The 15,574-nt window shown below is 39.2% G+C and overlaps 1 protein-coding gene across 7 annotated transcripts in view; it reads left to right on the top strand.

Annotated features, from left to right (window-relative positions):
- RREB1 (ras responsive element binding protein 1) overlaps positions 1-15,574 on the top strand; it is a 170,320-nt gene that overhangs the window by 125,817 nt on the left and 28,929 nt on the right. For 5 of the 7 annotated variants that reach the window (XM_042464651.1, XM_042464655.1, XM_042464650.1 and 2 more), the window contains 2 exons: positions 859-1,006; positions 2,339-2,478. In XM_042464651.1, coding sequence (XP_042320585.1) covers positions 859-1,006; positions 2,339-2,478 — 288 coding nt within the window. Of the gene's footprint in view, positions 1-858; positions 1,007-2,336; positions 2,479-15,574 lie in introns of all 7 variants that reach the window. The other 2 variants (XM_042464654.1, XM_042464656.1) reach the window with 2 other exon arrangements.

Here is a 15,574-nt window from a genome sequence, read left to right as displayed (position 1 = left end):
CAATTGGCTTACACATTGTAAACTGCTTAGGGAGTGCTAGTTCACTGATAAGCGATATAGAAATGTACCTACTATTGCTATTATTTTAAAAACAGAAAAATTAGGTTTTTGGATTATGACTCCCAGAATCCCTTGGCTAGCATATTTTAATTTTCCAAGCTGTGTAACACACACAAAAAATTACTTTTTAAAAACAGTGTTGTAATCTCTGTGAGAAATCATCACTTGAATAGAGCATACACTGGAAACTGAGGCATATCATTACAAATTCTCCTAGGACATGCATATTCTGCAAGAAGCTAGCCATGCAGAGAAAAGTACAGTGGTTCAAAAAGGTGTGGCGCATATTAAAAGTTGTTCATAGCTGCTGACAGTGTAAATCAATATATGATATTGGCACAGCCATTCCTCTGCCTCCTTCAGATAACTGGAAGGAAGTGTCAACAATCGAATTGACCCATGGTAGCAATATGGTGTATTTAATGAAGGAAGTGGGTTATTAAGACTAGTGGGCCTTGCAATTCCTGCGTCTGCTCATGTTTTGCGAGGAGAAATGCCCTTTAAGTGCTGGATTATGGCAGAATTGGAGGGTTTTGAAAGGCAGTAAGGGGGGGGGGGTAGCTCTAGTCAAAAAGTCTTTATCCTTTTTTGTCTTATGATCTTATCCACCTTTTTATGTACTTTTTGTACCTTAAACTGATACTAAAGTGAATGTATATATAAATCATGTCATCTCTTGGTTTTTTTAACCATGCTTTTTCAATGATAGCCTTCATTAAAGTTTCTTTTGAGTTTAGAGTCTATGTTGATTGTCTGGCTCTCCCCCCCCCCCCTTCTTGTTTTGCAACCTGATTTCAGACATATGAAAATCCATGAAAAGGATCCAAACAGCACTACAAATACTGCAGCACCTGTCTCCCCGTTGAAACGCAGGCGATTGTCCACCAAACGAAAACTCAGTCAAGATCATGAGGCAGACAAGGAAGAGCGGACTCCAGCAAAAAAGGTTCTCTAGGGAACATTCAGCAAAAGCACCCCTGTGGTTGCAATCTCCTCCCTCCCCCCTTTTCCTGACATATTTTTTTATTTATGTCTAGGTGTGGTTTTGAAGAAGTTAGGTTTGAGAAGAGATATTGATACTATTAGATCCATGAAAGTACAAAGCAAAAGATGTAGGATAGAGCTATGGTTGCCTGTTTCAAAAGCAAATGTTCAGCATGTGGGGTGGAGCTCCTAACAGTATGGCATGGAGTGACAGGAAATAGAAGTATCATGGTTTTGTGTCTCTTTCGCCAGGTGCATATTCTAGCAGTACAATACTGGGTTCCTTCATCTCTAAACTGATTTCCATCTATTACCAATATGAATTCTATCTGGAGGATATGTTGTATAGTTTGTACACACAGAAAATACAAAATGGATAATGTATGGTTCTTCCCAAGGCTGCAGTAGCTGGCCTTTCACAGACACAGGGAAACAGGAAGGCTTGAAGTATTAAGAAAGCCACTTGAGGGAATCTTTTTTGTTTTGTCTGCATTTTTTGTTTCTTCTGCTTTTATAATTTGCCCTTCAGAACAATTTCACAGGGGCTTCTTCCTCCACAATCCCTTAAATGTAATGAGTGGTAATGGTCCCTTCTGTTGCATATGAACTTTGGAGTGCTTTGGTATGGGAGCATTATATAACAAGCCCTTTCATATGTTCATATTCTTTGTGATAGGTACCACTGAGAAGGGAGAGGAATGAAAAGCAGCAAATTGGCTGTTTTCAGGAAACTTTTAATGTCTTCCCTTCTGTGAGATTTTTTTTTTATTTTTTTTTTTTGCAATGTAATTTAGAAAGGCAGGTCTAGTAAACATGTACCAGTTGTCATTCAGCCATTTTGTGCAAGCATGTTTCTATAGCTCAGTGATGGTGAACCTTTTAGAGACCGAGTGCCCAAACTGCAACCCCAAACCCACATATTTATCGTGAAGTGCTACGTCCCTCTGACTTTTCAATAACAAACTCTAGTAAACTCTATGCTGGGTTGACGGTACATGTGCCATAGAGAGGGCTCTGAGCGCCACCTCTGGCACGTGTGCCATAGGTTCGCCACCACTGCTATAGCTTGTAACAAAGTCTTGAACCACTGAAATAAATGCAAGGTGAAATTTGCTGTCTGTCTGAACTTATTGTAAGCCTGAGAGCAGGAAACCGTCTTATTAAAAATAATAATTGTAAACCGATCAGATAGCCTTTATGGCTGAAGAGCGGGGTATAAATGCCATAATAAATAATAATTAAAAAATTGTCTGAATTTGGGCTTGCAAGTGAGACTATTCCATTCTCTCCCTAGCAGGTTGTGGAGGAATCACAAAGTGGAGAAACAGAGAAGAAAGCTGAGGAAGTTTATCGTTGTCCAGTGTGTTTCAAGGAATTTTCTTGCAAATATGGGCTGGAATCCCACATGGAAGCACACCCAGATACCTCCTTGAGGTAAGAAATAAGAAATGGTTTGTGACAAGAGAGGTATTTCATGTTGATGTATGGATTGCTTCTAAATAAACTGGAATCTCACCGTAGGTTATGTTATGTATTTGTTGTGTGATCTCATAACCTCTATACCTGGTTTTCCTATCTGTATGACAAAGTGGGGGATGGGGGCTCATGTACTGTTGATTTTCATTTTGTGCAGTATTTGTGTTGTGAAACAAGAGGCCTTTTTTGTTTCGCTTTGTGAGAATAATTTCTGAATGTTATTATCACCATCATTTTATATATGATATTCTATGTATTACCATATATTAGATATTAGGTACCTGTTCTTAGTGAATTGAGGTTATATTGTCATCTTGTATTCACAATGAATTCAGCTTGACATATATTTTTACTTCTTTTTTATGTTTGCAAGTTTAATTTTAAAAGTCAATTCAGTTCCCACTCCACCACACTGAACTATCACCTTCCTGATATGGATAATACATGGTAGCATTTATTGAAATAACACATGTGAATAATGCAACAGATGCTCTATCAATAATAATAGGCCTAAATGCCCTAAAGGCATTAGATCCCATCTGAGCTTGGAAGCTAAAACAGGGTCAGCTGTGGTTAGTACTTGGATGGATGACCACCAATGAATACCAGGTGCAGTAGGCTATATTTCAGAGGATGGAACAGGTAAAACCATCTCTGTATATTTTTTGCCTAAGAAAACCCCATGAAATTCATGGGGTCACCATAAGTCAACAGTTGACTTAACCCCCCCCCCCCCCTTTTAATACTGCATTTTAAAAATAAAATAAAGAAAGTAATGGAAACAGGCTGAACCATAGTTACTTTGAAACTTGTGCTGGGAGAAAGGTAGGATTTAAATTAAATCAATACATATAGATTTAGGTAGATAGAAAGATAGATAGACAGACAGACAGATAAATAAATGTAAATAAAACAGTATTTGCATACAGACTTTAAAATATGTCATGGGCTGATATATTTATTTGCCAAATTTATTTATTAATGTATATCCTCTCCTCGTCTCCATATGGGATCCAAAGGGGCATAAAACATTTTAAAAGTACAATACAACTTAAAGGCTATTAGTACAAACCAGCATTAAAAATACACTTAAAACATAATAAAATGAAAAATTACCCACCCACCCCCAGAAGCTCTAACTGGGGCAACATACTTAAAACAAATGCCTCCTTAAATAAATGCCTCCTTAAATAAAAAGGTCTTTACCTTCCTGGACCAAGAGAAAGCCTGTCTGGCACAAACATCATAGAGCAGGACAGGCTCATATAGATGTGTTTTTTTCAGATAGTCTGGACTCAAGCTGTGTAGGGTTTTAAAGATTTAAATGTGCCCATAAACCTCCTTACAATTCTTTTAAGTGTGAGGGAATTCCTTTCTTTTCAAGACCATATTTCCCATGACAATATATATCCTGAGATTATTCGACATAGCTTTAGAAATTCAGCTGCATATGTTGAACCCATCTCTGTACAGTGGTTCTCAACCTTTGGTCCTCCATTTATTTTGGACTTTAGATCCCAGCCAACTTGGCCAACAGTCAGGAGTTATTGGAGCTGAAGTCTAAAACATATGGAGGACCAAATATTGGGAACCATTGGTCTAGTGGATGTGTAGTTATGTTCCCAGGGCACCTGTTTACCAGAAAACTATTTGTGCAGGCATTTTTCCATATTATTTGTTTTGTATCTAAAACAATAATTAATTTTTGCCAGTAGCATATGTGAGATTTAACAGAGTCTTTGCCAGTTCACACTCTTTCTCTTCATAATTAACATTAATAAATACAACCATGTGTTGTATTATAAATACAGTACAGCAAGATCTGGAGAGTCGCCTTACCTCTGGACTTCTGCAAAGGGAAGCTGTAAATAATAGGGGTGGCTCTTACTTCTTTCCATGGCCCAATTAGCAACTTAATTCCCAGACCAATGTAAAAAGAAGAAAAGGCTGGCATTACCTTGGTCTGTGAGCAGTATTATCTTTTAACATGCAAAATCTGGAGGTCTGAACCTTTCTGGAGGCTTTGTTTACTCACTGAAAAATAAACAGATGCTTAAGCCACTGATTAGGTGAAAGAGACTCCCCTCTTTTTTGAGGACAGTCTCTTTTGATGGGGTAAAACCTTTAAATTATGCATCTTTGTCTGATCATTATTGCAAGGACAACTCTCTTGGGGGGTTTGGTGGGGATAATAGAGCCCTTTGTTATGTTGACAATGGGCTGGAGCATTGAGGCACTTACCCTGGAATTAACTCTTGAAGTTTAGCCTCTCATCCCTTTGAATTATCCTGAAGACATGCCCCAGTTAGTGGGCATTAACTAGATAGAGCAAGGATGTCTTCTCAGGGACCATTATCATCTCTAAGAGGTGGTGAAACACTGTCCTTTTCATCCTGGCTCCCCCCCCCCCCCCCAAATGCTAGGATTATTTTAAGGCAGCAGTTTTCCTTGCAGCCTGCCCAGCCAGTGGGGCTCAGGCTATTTTAGTACATTTATATAGAAGTGATGATATAATTAGCTGACCTGGGAAATGCCACACCACCAATAGGGAAAACAAGCAGTGGTCTCATACACTAGATTTCTTCTTTTTAAATCCCCACCTCTCCCCTCCTTGTGGCTTAGAGTTGGTGTTCAGCCTGTAAAATAATGCCTTCTCTCAATAGCTTCAGCCGAAGAAGTTGAGTCAGATTATCTGCAAAGGGTTTTCTGAGAATAGTGTTGTTGCATTTTACATTTGCATTATACAGTCGGCCCTTCTTATACACGGATTCAAGCATCCACAGTTTGAAAATGTTAAAAAAAAGGTATACATTTCAAATAGCAAACCTTGATTTTCCATTTTTTATAAGGGACAACATTTTACTATGTCATTATATTTAATGGGACTTGAGCATCCACGGATTTTGTTATCCACGGGAGATCTTGGAACCAAACCCCAGCGTATAACAAGGGTCCACTGTATTTTTTTTTTTTACTATATTTGTATCTTTCCCCTTGCATTCCATTGTGTTTTCAACATAATCTTCTAAGATAGTGTACGTTGAAATACAGTGACTGGCCAGGGGTCATTCAGTGTGTCTTACACCATGTTTGATCCAGACTGTTTTACCCAAAATTCAGCACTATTTATTGGCTCTCAGAGTTATAATATGTGAAATTAGCCCTTATTAATTTTCTGTGGCTGTCTAGCTATTACTTTTTTATTGTGGTAGTTGGTTGAATTTTTATAGACAAACTCATGCTTTGCCTGATGTGTGAAGTGGACTGCAAGAATGTAAAGATCACAGTGTGAGTGTGTGAATGTGTGTATAAAAAATAGAGACATACATTGGTGCATAAAACTAAGTTGACATCACTCAAAGCTACAGCAATCGTAATATTGCAAGTGCAGTAGGTCAGAAAAGGTCTATCAATAAAAGGTTATCAAAGATTGTCGGTTTCATGTCAGATCAACCCAGTTTGTCACCCTTGCAGTTTGAGGTTGGAGTCTGGAAAGTCTTTTCTAATTTTAGAAGCTTGTTTAGCAAACTGTGTGACCTTAAGAGCATGATGTGTCACATAGAATCATAGAGTTGGAAGAGACTGCAAGGGCCATCCAGTCCAACCCCCTGCCATGCAGGAAATCCAGATCAAAGCATCGCCGACAGATGGCCATCCAGCCTCTGCTTGAAGACCTCCAAGGAGGGAGACTCCACTACACTCCGAGGAAGTGTGTTCCACTGTCGAACAGCCCTTACAGTCAGGAAATTCCTCCTAATGTTGAGGTGGAATCTCTTTTCCTGCAGCTTGCATCCATTGCTCCGGGTCCTAGTCTCTGGAGCAGCAGAAAACAAGCTTGCTCCCTCCTCAATATGACATCCCTTCAAGTATTTAAATAGGGCTATCATATCACCTCTTAACCTTCTCTTCTCCAGGCTAAACATCCCCAGCTCCCTGAGTCGTTCCTGATAGGGCAAGGTTTCCAGACCTTTCACCATTTTAGTTGCCCTCCTTTGGACACGCTCCAGTTTCTCAATGTCCTTTTTGAATTGTGGCGCCCAGAACTGGACACAATATTCCAGGTGGGGCCTGACCAGAGCAGAATATAGTGGCACTATTACTTCCCTGGATCTAGATACGATACTTCTATTGATGCAGCCTAAAATCGCATTGGCCTTGTTAGCTGCCGCATCGCACTGTTGACTCATGTTCAGCTTGTGGTCTACTTGGACTCCTAGATCCCTTTCACATGTTGTCTCCTTAAGCCAGGTGTCTCCCATCCTATATCTGTGCATTTCATTTTTTCGCCCTAAGTGCAGTACCTTACATTTCTCCCTGTTGAAGTTCATTCTGTTAGCTTTGGCCCAGCTTTCTAGTCTATTCAGGTCATTTTGAATTTTGATCCTGTCCTCTGGAGTATTAGCTATTCCTCCTAATTTAGTGTCATCTGCAAATTTGATAAGTATTCCCCCAATTTTTTCCTCCAAGTCATTGATAAAGATGTTGAACAGTACATACTGAAGATAATGCTGAATCTTCTTTGTTAGGTGTGCTAAATACTGACATAGCCTCCAAAATTATTGTTGATGGATTGAGCATGGAAAATTTTAATAATTGTTTGATCATTCAATGCAATGTGTTACCAAATGGAAGAAAAGATAATACATTTTTTCTAATAAGAACTATTTGTTGGCTCTTGTTCAGTCTCTGAGAAATTTGGAATTGTTAATTAATTTTTTGTCTGTAGATTCTGCTCCAGTTGTCATATACAGATATGATACCATCGAGACATGTGTTAGAAGGTTTACAACATTACGATTTTGATGAGAACAATAATTTAGAGTGTTTTTTCACCTATAAAATATTTGTTGGTTGAAAATTGAATTATTCCTATGGTTATATTGGTTATGTATAGTCTACTAGCAGGATCAGTTTGTAGAAGTGAGGTGGTATCATGCCTAAAGAAGGAAGGTGCTTTAAAAAAAACTGTACCACTTTTGACATGTTTTTTCTGGTATATTTAATACAGTAATATACTTCCTGTTTTCATTGCAATGAGGTCTGGAAATGCTCTAAAATTAAAAGCAAATAAAATGATAAAATTGAGTCAGTTTACCAGTGTTCTAAAATGTACATTATTCTCCAGATATTCTGGGGGGGGGGGGGGGCTAAACAAGAAGTAGAGCTGGCTTGATGAGTTCATGTTTGAGTGGAGGAGGATAGTTGGAAAAGAAAAAATAGGTTACTTATTATAGTATTATAGATTTTTAGCAAAAGGTTGATATAATGTATTTGCAGAGAATAAAAACTTGGGTCAATTTTGACTAATGAATCAAGTGATTTCAGCAGGAAAGAAAACTCCTAAGTTTTTGTCCCAGAAGCTTTCTTTCCTCTGAAATATAGTTATCACACAGAAACATTATGAGTGCTGAACTAGGCTGACATCTTCATTAGCATCCTGAATAAATAGCCAGTCAAGAACTTTTTATATATCCCAGAGCTGTATATTTCCAGACTGGACGATAACATATTGACCCACTTATCCCCTTCTCTGAGATGCCAGAAGCAAAGTTTGACAGGGAGGCTGTCCAGTTTCTTAAAATGTTTTAAGAGTTTCAGCTGAACTTGGAATATTTTAAGTGCAGGGGCTATTAATTGACCAGCCTTAGAAAAGATTTTTGAAAACAATAATAGCTCTCAACAATCATCATGCACTTGTTAAGGCAGCTTTACTCTGTATATGTGTGCATCTTCAACCTAAAGCAACCCCATTGATTTCATAGCATTTTCTTAAGTAAGGAATATTCAGAGATGGTTTGCTAATGCCTTCCTCTGAAACACAACCTAAATCATCTGGCAATCTTCAATTCAAATACTTACCAGCCTGACCCTGCTTAGCTTCCAAGATCAGCCGCAATCTGGTGCCTTCAAGAATTATACCATAGCCATTACAATTGCAGTCCCATGTACTCTTATCTGGGCACAAGCTGCACTGGATTTAGCAGGATGTACTTCAAAGTAAACCATTTGGAAGGAAATCCTGCTTGGTCCAGTGCAACTTGCGCCCAGATAAGAGTGAATGGGACTGCAATCGTAATGATATTGTAATGTAAAATTTGGCAACTAGAAAGGACGTTTCTTACAGTTAGTACTTGGGATTCCTTGAGTGCCTTCCAAGTCCTTCTAGACTTATGGTGACCCTGAGGCAACCCTATACAGGGGTTTCTTGGCAAGTTTCTTCAGAGAGGTTTGCCCCTGAGGCTGAAAAGAGTGCAACTTGCCCAAGGTCACCCAGGGGGCTTTCATGGCCTACTGAAGATCAACAAAACAAGTTATGTGTGTCTGTGTGTACACCAATTTACTAGAGGCAAGTATGTATGAAGAAGAACCAATTTACTGTATATACTCATGTATAAGTCTAGAAATTTTAGTCAAAAAATTGATCCAAAAAAACTGTTGTCTTATCCACGGGTCCATATAGGTACTGTAAGTATTGTACTTTAACTCTTATCTTTAAAAAAGGAACCATCCCCTGTGAAAGGCAAAATTGTAATCTGTCCTGGAATCACTGCCCCTCCTCTATTCTCTCATTCAGCAGCCAGCCTTTATTTTGAGCACAGTTATGCCTGCTACAATTTTGTAAGTTCTTTGGCATTGTTTTCCTTTGCATCATTCTTTAGATCCTTTGTTACATGCCCTTAGATTTTATCCTCAACTTATCCATGGGTCATATCAAAATCCATAATTTTGGCTGTAAAACATGCCCTCGACTTATACATGAGGTTGACTTATAGTCGAGTATATACAGTATTATTTAGAGTCCAGCCACAACAGCTTTCCTCTTCAAGGCCACTCAATGAGTTTTCATGGCCTACTGAATATGAACAAAAAACAGGTGTGTGTGTACCAATTTACTATTGAGGCAAGTGCGTATGTAGGAGAACCAATTTATTATTGAGGGATTCCAACCACAACAGTTTTCCTCTTCAAGGTCGCCCGGTGGGTTTTCATGTCTGAAATGGGAATCAAACCCTGGTCTCCAGAGTTTTAGTCCAACACTCAAACCACCAGATCAGGGACGTAGCCAGGATTTTGGGTGGGGGTGGGGGTCCAGACTAAGTGCCACCATTATAATGGGGCTTGGGTGCAGCGGTGCAGCAGCACACACCATTCATTTTATCTAACGGAAGGGGGGGTCCAGACCCCAAGAACCCCCCCCCTTGACTACGTCCCTGACCGGATTGCTATAAATTGGAAACAATGTAAAGACACACACTAACAATATGAATCTCTGCCATTTCTTCACAAGAAAAGTTATGTGGGGATGGGTGCAGCTCTATATTTCCAATATGCATTATGTCTCTCTTTATAAAAATGAACTGTAGCGCTATCTCAACCCCACCAATGTGTGGATATAGTTGGACTTACCTCCCATCCAGTTTGTAAGGATGAGATACTTTACAGATGATGCTTGATTAGGACTAGTGCAAGTGAAACCTCATTAGATCCCTTCTTGTCTTATCCATTCTGTGTAAAATCACTCACTCGTGCTTTGCTTGGTCTCCTCCCAAGCCATATGTTTGTAACAGCCTCATTTGCTTCATTAACAAAGCTCTTATCCAACTATGATTACCTTTACAAAAAAATAAATATATTGAAAACTTTCCGTTAAACCAAATTCAAAGCTGTTATAGATTTAGACCGCTGTTCAGCCATGAGAGTCATGGGAGTTTGCTATTTTGCATCCTCAGCAACTTCAGATGGTCCTCTCTCATCCCTCTGAGTATGGAACTGTTTAGGTAGGTAGAGGAATTGCATCACTTCTCCGCAATGCCTGGCACATTGTTGTGAGGAAATAACTGTGCATACTTACAAGGGAAGGTTTCTAATGAAGCTGATGAATAATGGTCATCTTGTCAGCTCTCTTTGTGCCAGATTTTCGCCATTGTCTTCTTCCTCTGAGGGACTTCTTCCCTCACAGCAGTAGTGAGAATTGCCACTGCTCCATCCCTCTGTTTGCTCTTAAATGTGGAGAGGAGGGCAGATGTTTGATGCCATTTCTCAGAGCCCTGCGCTTGGGAGACAGAGGAGAGTTTTGTCCTGAAAGGAGAGCAATGTGGCAAACTGGCTGGTGTTAACAGGGACATAAACCAGTGCACATTTTAACAAGGGTGAACAATGAAATCCTTTCAACAGGGTATAAGCCTTTGGCTTTAAAGTACTAACTAGTGTTCCTTATTTCAATGCTGCAGTATAACTATGGAAAAAAAACAACCTTGCCTCTCTTCTTCCTCCTTGAAATGACTTTAATCCTCCCTTCTCTCTCTCTCTCTCAAGCAAAGGAACACTTTTTAAGGTTAAGAAAATAATTTCTCCAACAACCAATGTGTTCTTCTACTTCACTGCTGTTTTGATGTGAACTGCTAAGCCTCTCTTTGGATCAGCTTGGGTTTAAGCTTTTTCTTCCAGTTGCTAACACCTGTGTGTGACCTATTTTTAAAAAGGTCTTCCAGGCCTAATATATGGAAGCAAGCACTGACTAACATGGGAAGAGTAACATTTTGGATAACGTTAAACATTTCTGTGATAGTTTTAATTTCAATGGGAGTGTGGCAAATAAGAACTTAAACCTTTCCACTTCAAACCAACAGATTGCACTGAAATATAAATTTGTAATTAGGGTTTAATTGAGTGACATAAAAGGGAAAATACTGGCCTTATAGATCTACCCTTGAACCCCCATTTAATATAACCACTTTCAATTTTTAGACATGCTTCTTTTTTAAAGAACAAAAACAAAGGAGGAATACAGTCATCCCTCTAAGTCTGCAGACCTGAAATCTGTGGACTTGATGATCCGCGGAAGGGCGACCCGCCATTGAGGTGAATGGAGCACGCTCCCATGGTGCGCGCCCTATGCTCATGCACAGGAGCGCACCCCATTCATTTTAATGGGGCTGGATTATTTGCGAATCTCCTAACTCGCAGGTGGGGTTGGAACAGATCCCCTGTGAGTTAGGGGGGGCAACTGTAGATAGTACTTTTTTTTTTAACCTTTTGGAGTAACAAAATCTTCAGCTCTTGGTATTATATCCTAGTGCAAAATGTCACTTGAACATGTAGCTTAAAGGAATAAGGTGTATGCGTACATCTTTTTTGTATTAATATGAATATGTTATGGAGCAATCCTGTATAAATCATATTGTGCAAACCATTCGGCTGTTTGCTTTTATTGTTGGTGAAAAACGTTCTTCCTACTTGTTGCTGCTGCTGTGTCCTTCCTGTCCACAGAGATTTAAACTATTTCATGTTGGTATTGAGAAAATAATCGGTGTTAGTTATTCTTTCCTAAATCTGACTGTTCGAATAGAACACCTGGAAAACTGCATTGCATATATATAATATATATATATATATATATATATATATATATATATATATATATCTTTAGCTGTCACTTCAGTTAACAGTTGTATTAAATCCCTCTGTCTATTTCAGTCTCTGCTTTATGTTACTAACTCATCTATATTTGACCTGACAGTCTGTGTGGGATATTGTTAGAGTGGAAGTGTTTCTTTTTCCTTTTCCTTTACCATCATCTTGCCCAAAGTATTACCATATGTTTCAAAAGCTTGTTCAGCTGATCTATCCAGCTTCTTCTCTTTACCCATTCAAAAAGTCATTAGACAGGTCCTTTTTGTTTAAAGCTACTTTTGTGCTCAAAAATAGGTTACTTTCATTACCTTACAGGACTTCATCTGTATTCTGGTTCTCAGTCTTATGAGCTTTGCAGTGTTGGACCAAGACATTTTGTTACCTAAAGTGGGCGCCAAAAGTTGTCTCACCTTCTACTCCAGTGTTTTTCCTTAGCAAACTGCCAAACTCTACTTAAACTGTAAGGAACTGGCATTGACATACATGAAGACAGGCTAAATTTTTTTAAGTGGGCTAAACTTTTTTTGGATGGATTTGTGGTGTCAGGAGTGAGTTTGTGTTCACTTTTCCTTGAGCTGTCTGTGCCTTGCTGTGAATCTGGAGGTTCTTGATGGTTGGGAGATTAGTGTGATGCCAGCCTGATTGAGATCAGTAGCTAAAACATTAGAATTTGTTAATATTTTCCCGGCCCCCATGCTATCATATCTACAAGCTGTTGACTCTCTGATAGTTTCATTGCAACCTCCTGACAAACCCATGTAAGACTGGTAAACCCTAATTCCTAAAAGCCAAAAGGCTACAGCTTTATCTCCATCTTCCAGGCCTTGGGAGTGCACTTACAATGACCCTTATTGTCTTTATGAGTGAGATTTAGAAACAAGGTGCCAGAGAGTAGTTGGGAGGTCTTGGGAGGAATGGTGTGTTGAAATCAAGTGTCTCTGGCTGATAGAGGCAGTTTGAAAAGTTTCTGGGTGACTTCCTCTAGCTCTTGTTTCAGTTTCCATTTCCAGTCATGACAACAGGTGTTGAGTGTTACTTGGAAAGCTTTCTGGCTTTGTGGTGTGTGTCATATATTCATTATGTTCAGTAATTCTGAGATTTTTTCTTCCTCTTGATGAGTCTGAACATACAAATTGCAGTTGTCTAGGTTGCAGTAGAATTGCTAGAGCCTTTAAAACTTTTTGCCACCAGAAAGGAAACAAGGCAGTCACATGTTCAGAGGAGATTTACTAGAAATGAGGAGACCCAGGAAAAAAACTGGAAAAATTAACCCCCCCCCCCCCAGCCTTATTTTTTTAGAATGATGAATAAGATATTTAAGATGTGTTCATATTCCTACCCACATTATTTTTAAAAGTAATGTTAGCAAGTAGCCTTTTATGCAAGGCTGTGCATAGCACTGCTACTGAAAGTATGTAGCAGTTAGTAGACTAGTGCCAGTCCATGATCCAATGTCTTCCCAGTCCATTATGAGTTTCCAGGAAAGAAAGAAATAGTTGTAGCCAATGGGCACAAATATCGTACTGGTCCCTTGTATATTAGGGAGGGAAAAGCCAGTTCAGCTCACATCTGATAGCTTAACAAGCGCTGATGTACAGTATCAGATCATTGTAATTCCTGGTTTTGGTTTCCTTCTCTCATTTAAAAAAAACCCGAATGAGTGCTTTATGTGTGCTTGGAGGACTAAAGGAGACAAAATCATTTTCTTTGTCTATGTTTTTTGCTGTTCTTTCTGAGTTTGATACTGTTTTTGGTGTTTTTCGAATCAGTATACAGTACTGGCAAGACCAAAAAAGTTCCATATACTGTAGTTTAGGTGTTGCAGCTGAGGTTCTTGTAGCTCCATTTGTAAGATCTTTTTTTTTAAATGTAAATGTAATTTATAACCATTTTCTGAGATAGTTTTATGCTAAATCAAAACACACGACACATTTTATGTTCATAAAGTAACAAAGAGAGTTTCAATCTGTTATGGGTGCTAATATTGCTTTTCTTCCATCCCCCCCCCCCATTACTTTTTTCTATTGTGGTGTGCAAAATGGCTTTAAAATTTTACATCTCCATGATTTACTCGTGCCCAGTTCAGTGTTGTCGCTATTTCTACTGACCATCACTTTCCTCTTTCTGTGAAGGATTTGCATGCATGGTCTAAATATAGTATTATTGATAAGTGTACATACTACCCTTATGTGCCCTTGCTGCCTCAATGGTTGCTCCTGTGGTCTAAGTGCACACCATGTTTCTGCCCAATTGATTCAACTTTTATACTAATTTTCACAATATTATGTGAAATAGATAGATACTACCCTGACAATTTGAATTGCCCTGGGGGATATTTTTTCATGCTTGGTACAAGTTCTTTGTCAATACTTTGGAGTTCTCTTTCAATTTAAACTTGTGGGCCCTTCAGTATGGTATGCAAAAAAGAAATACTGTTTCTACATTAGAAAAAAAGAGAAAAGTTGTCAGTGAGGTGGTAGTAGTCATTTGTGTGCCAGTGTATGTGCCACAAATGAAGACCTGCCACTGAGGGTTGATTGGAAGAACATGCGTGTTCAAAGGAGGGCGACCAAAATGGTGAAGGGTCTGGAAATCATGCCCTATGAGGAACCACTTAGGAAGCTGGGGATGTTTAGCCTGGAGAAGAGAAAGTTAAGAGGTGATACGATAGCCCTGTTTAAATATTTGAAGGGATGTCATATTGAGAAGAGAACAAGCTTGTTTTCTGCTGCTCCAGAGAACAGGACCCAGAACAATGGATGCAAGCTCCAGGAAAAGAGATTCCACCTCAACATTAGAAGGAACTTCCCTGACAATAAGGACTGTTCGACAGTGAAACACACTTCCTCGGAGTGTAGTGGAGTCTCCCTCCTTAGAAGTTTTTAAACAGAGGCTGGATGGCCATCGGTTGGGGATGCTTTGATTGAAATTTCCTGCATGGCAGGGAGTTGGACTGGATGGCTCTTGTGGTCTCTTCCAGCTCTATGATTCTATGATTCTATGGATGTGGTGAAACAAACCCAGAAGAGTTCAAAAATCTAGTGATCCAGCAAGGAAGGGCATGTAATTGTTACTGGGCCCAGGAATTTAAGGAGTGAAGCAAAAAGAAAGGGAGATGAGGTGCCAGAATGCCTATGACCAGCCCTTTAAACAACCCTACAGAGTGTATCACTTACCAAACTGGAAGTAGTCCACTGTTCTATTTATTATTTCAGGCAGGTAACAGAACCAGTTTTGTTGAGAGCATGCCATGGACTTAAGTTCTGTTGTTTACAAGCTGGGTACACCTCCGTTACCTTAAAGATACTGTGGTCTGATGCTTCCATTTGCTTGTCTATATTTGTTCAACTCAGGAAATAATAATTAAAGGGTAGCTGCCTATTCTGTGTTGCATTCCTGCAGTAGCAATTTCCCTTTCCCTGCCCTCACTTTTCCAGTGGTATAGGAGTAGCATGAAGTATAGGACCTGACTCTGGTGTAAATCTAATCAAGCGCTGACATCACTGACCCAATGGCATAGTCCCCCCCCTCATTTTGTACCTTCAAAGGGCTGCTGACTTTCTAATAACAGAAGAAAGATAGATAAAACTTGCCACTTGACTGTTTGTCCAAAGAAATTGGCTTACTTACCTTAGGTGAG

This window comes from Sceloporus undulatus, chromosome 4 (assembly GCF_019175285.1).
Source record: "Sceloporus undulatus isolate JIND9_A2432 ecotype Alabama chromosome 4, SceUnd_v1.1, whole genome shotgun sequence".
Taxonomy (NCBI): Eukaryota; Metazoa; Chordata; class Lepidosauria; order Squamata; family Phrynosomatidae; genus Sceloporus; species Sceloporus undulatus.
This window is presented reverse-complemented; position numbering and strand designations above follow the sequence as displayed.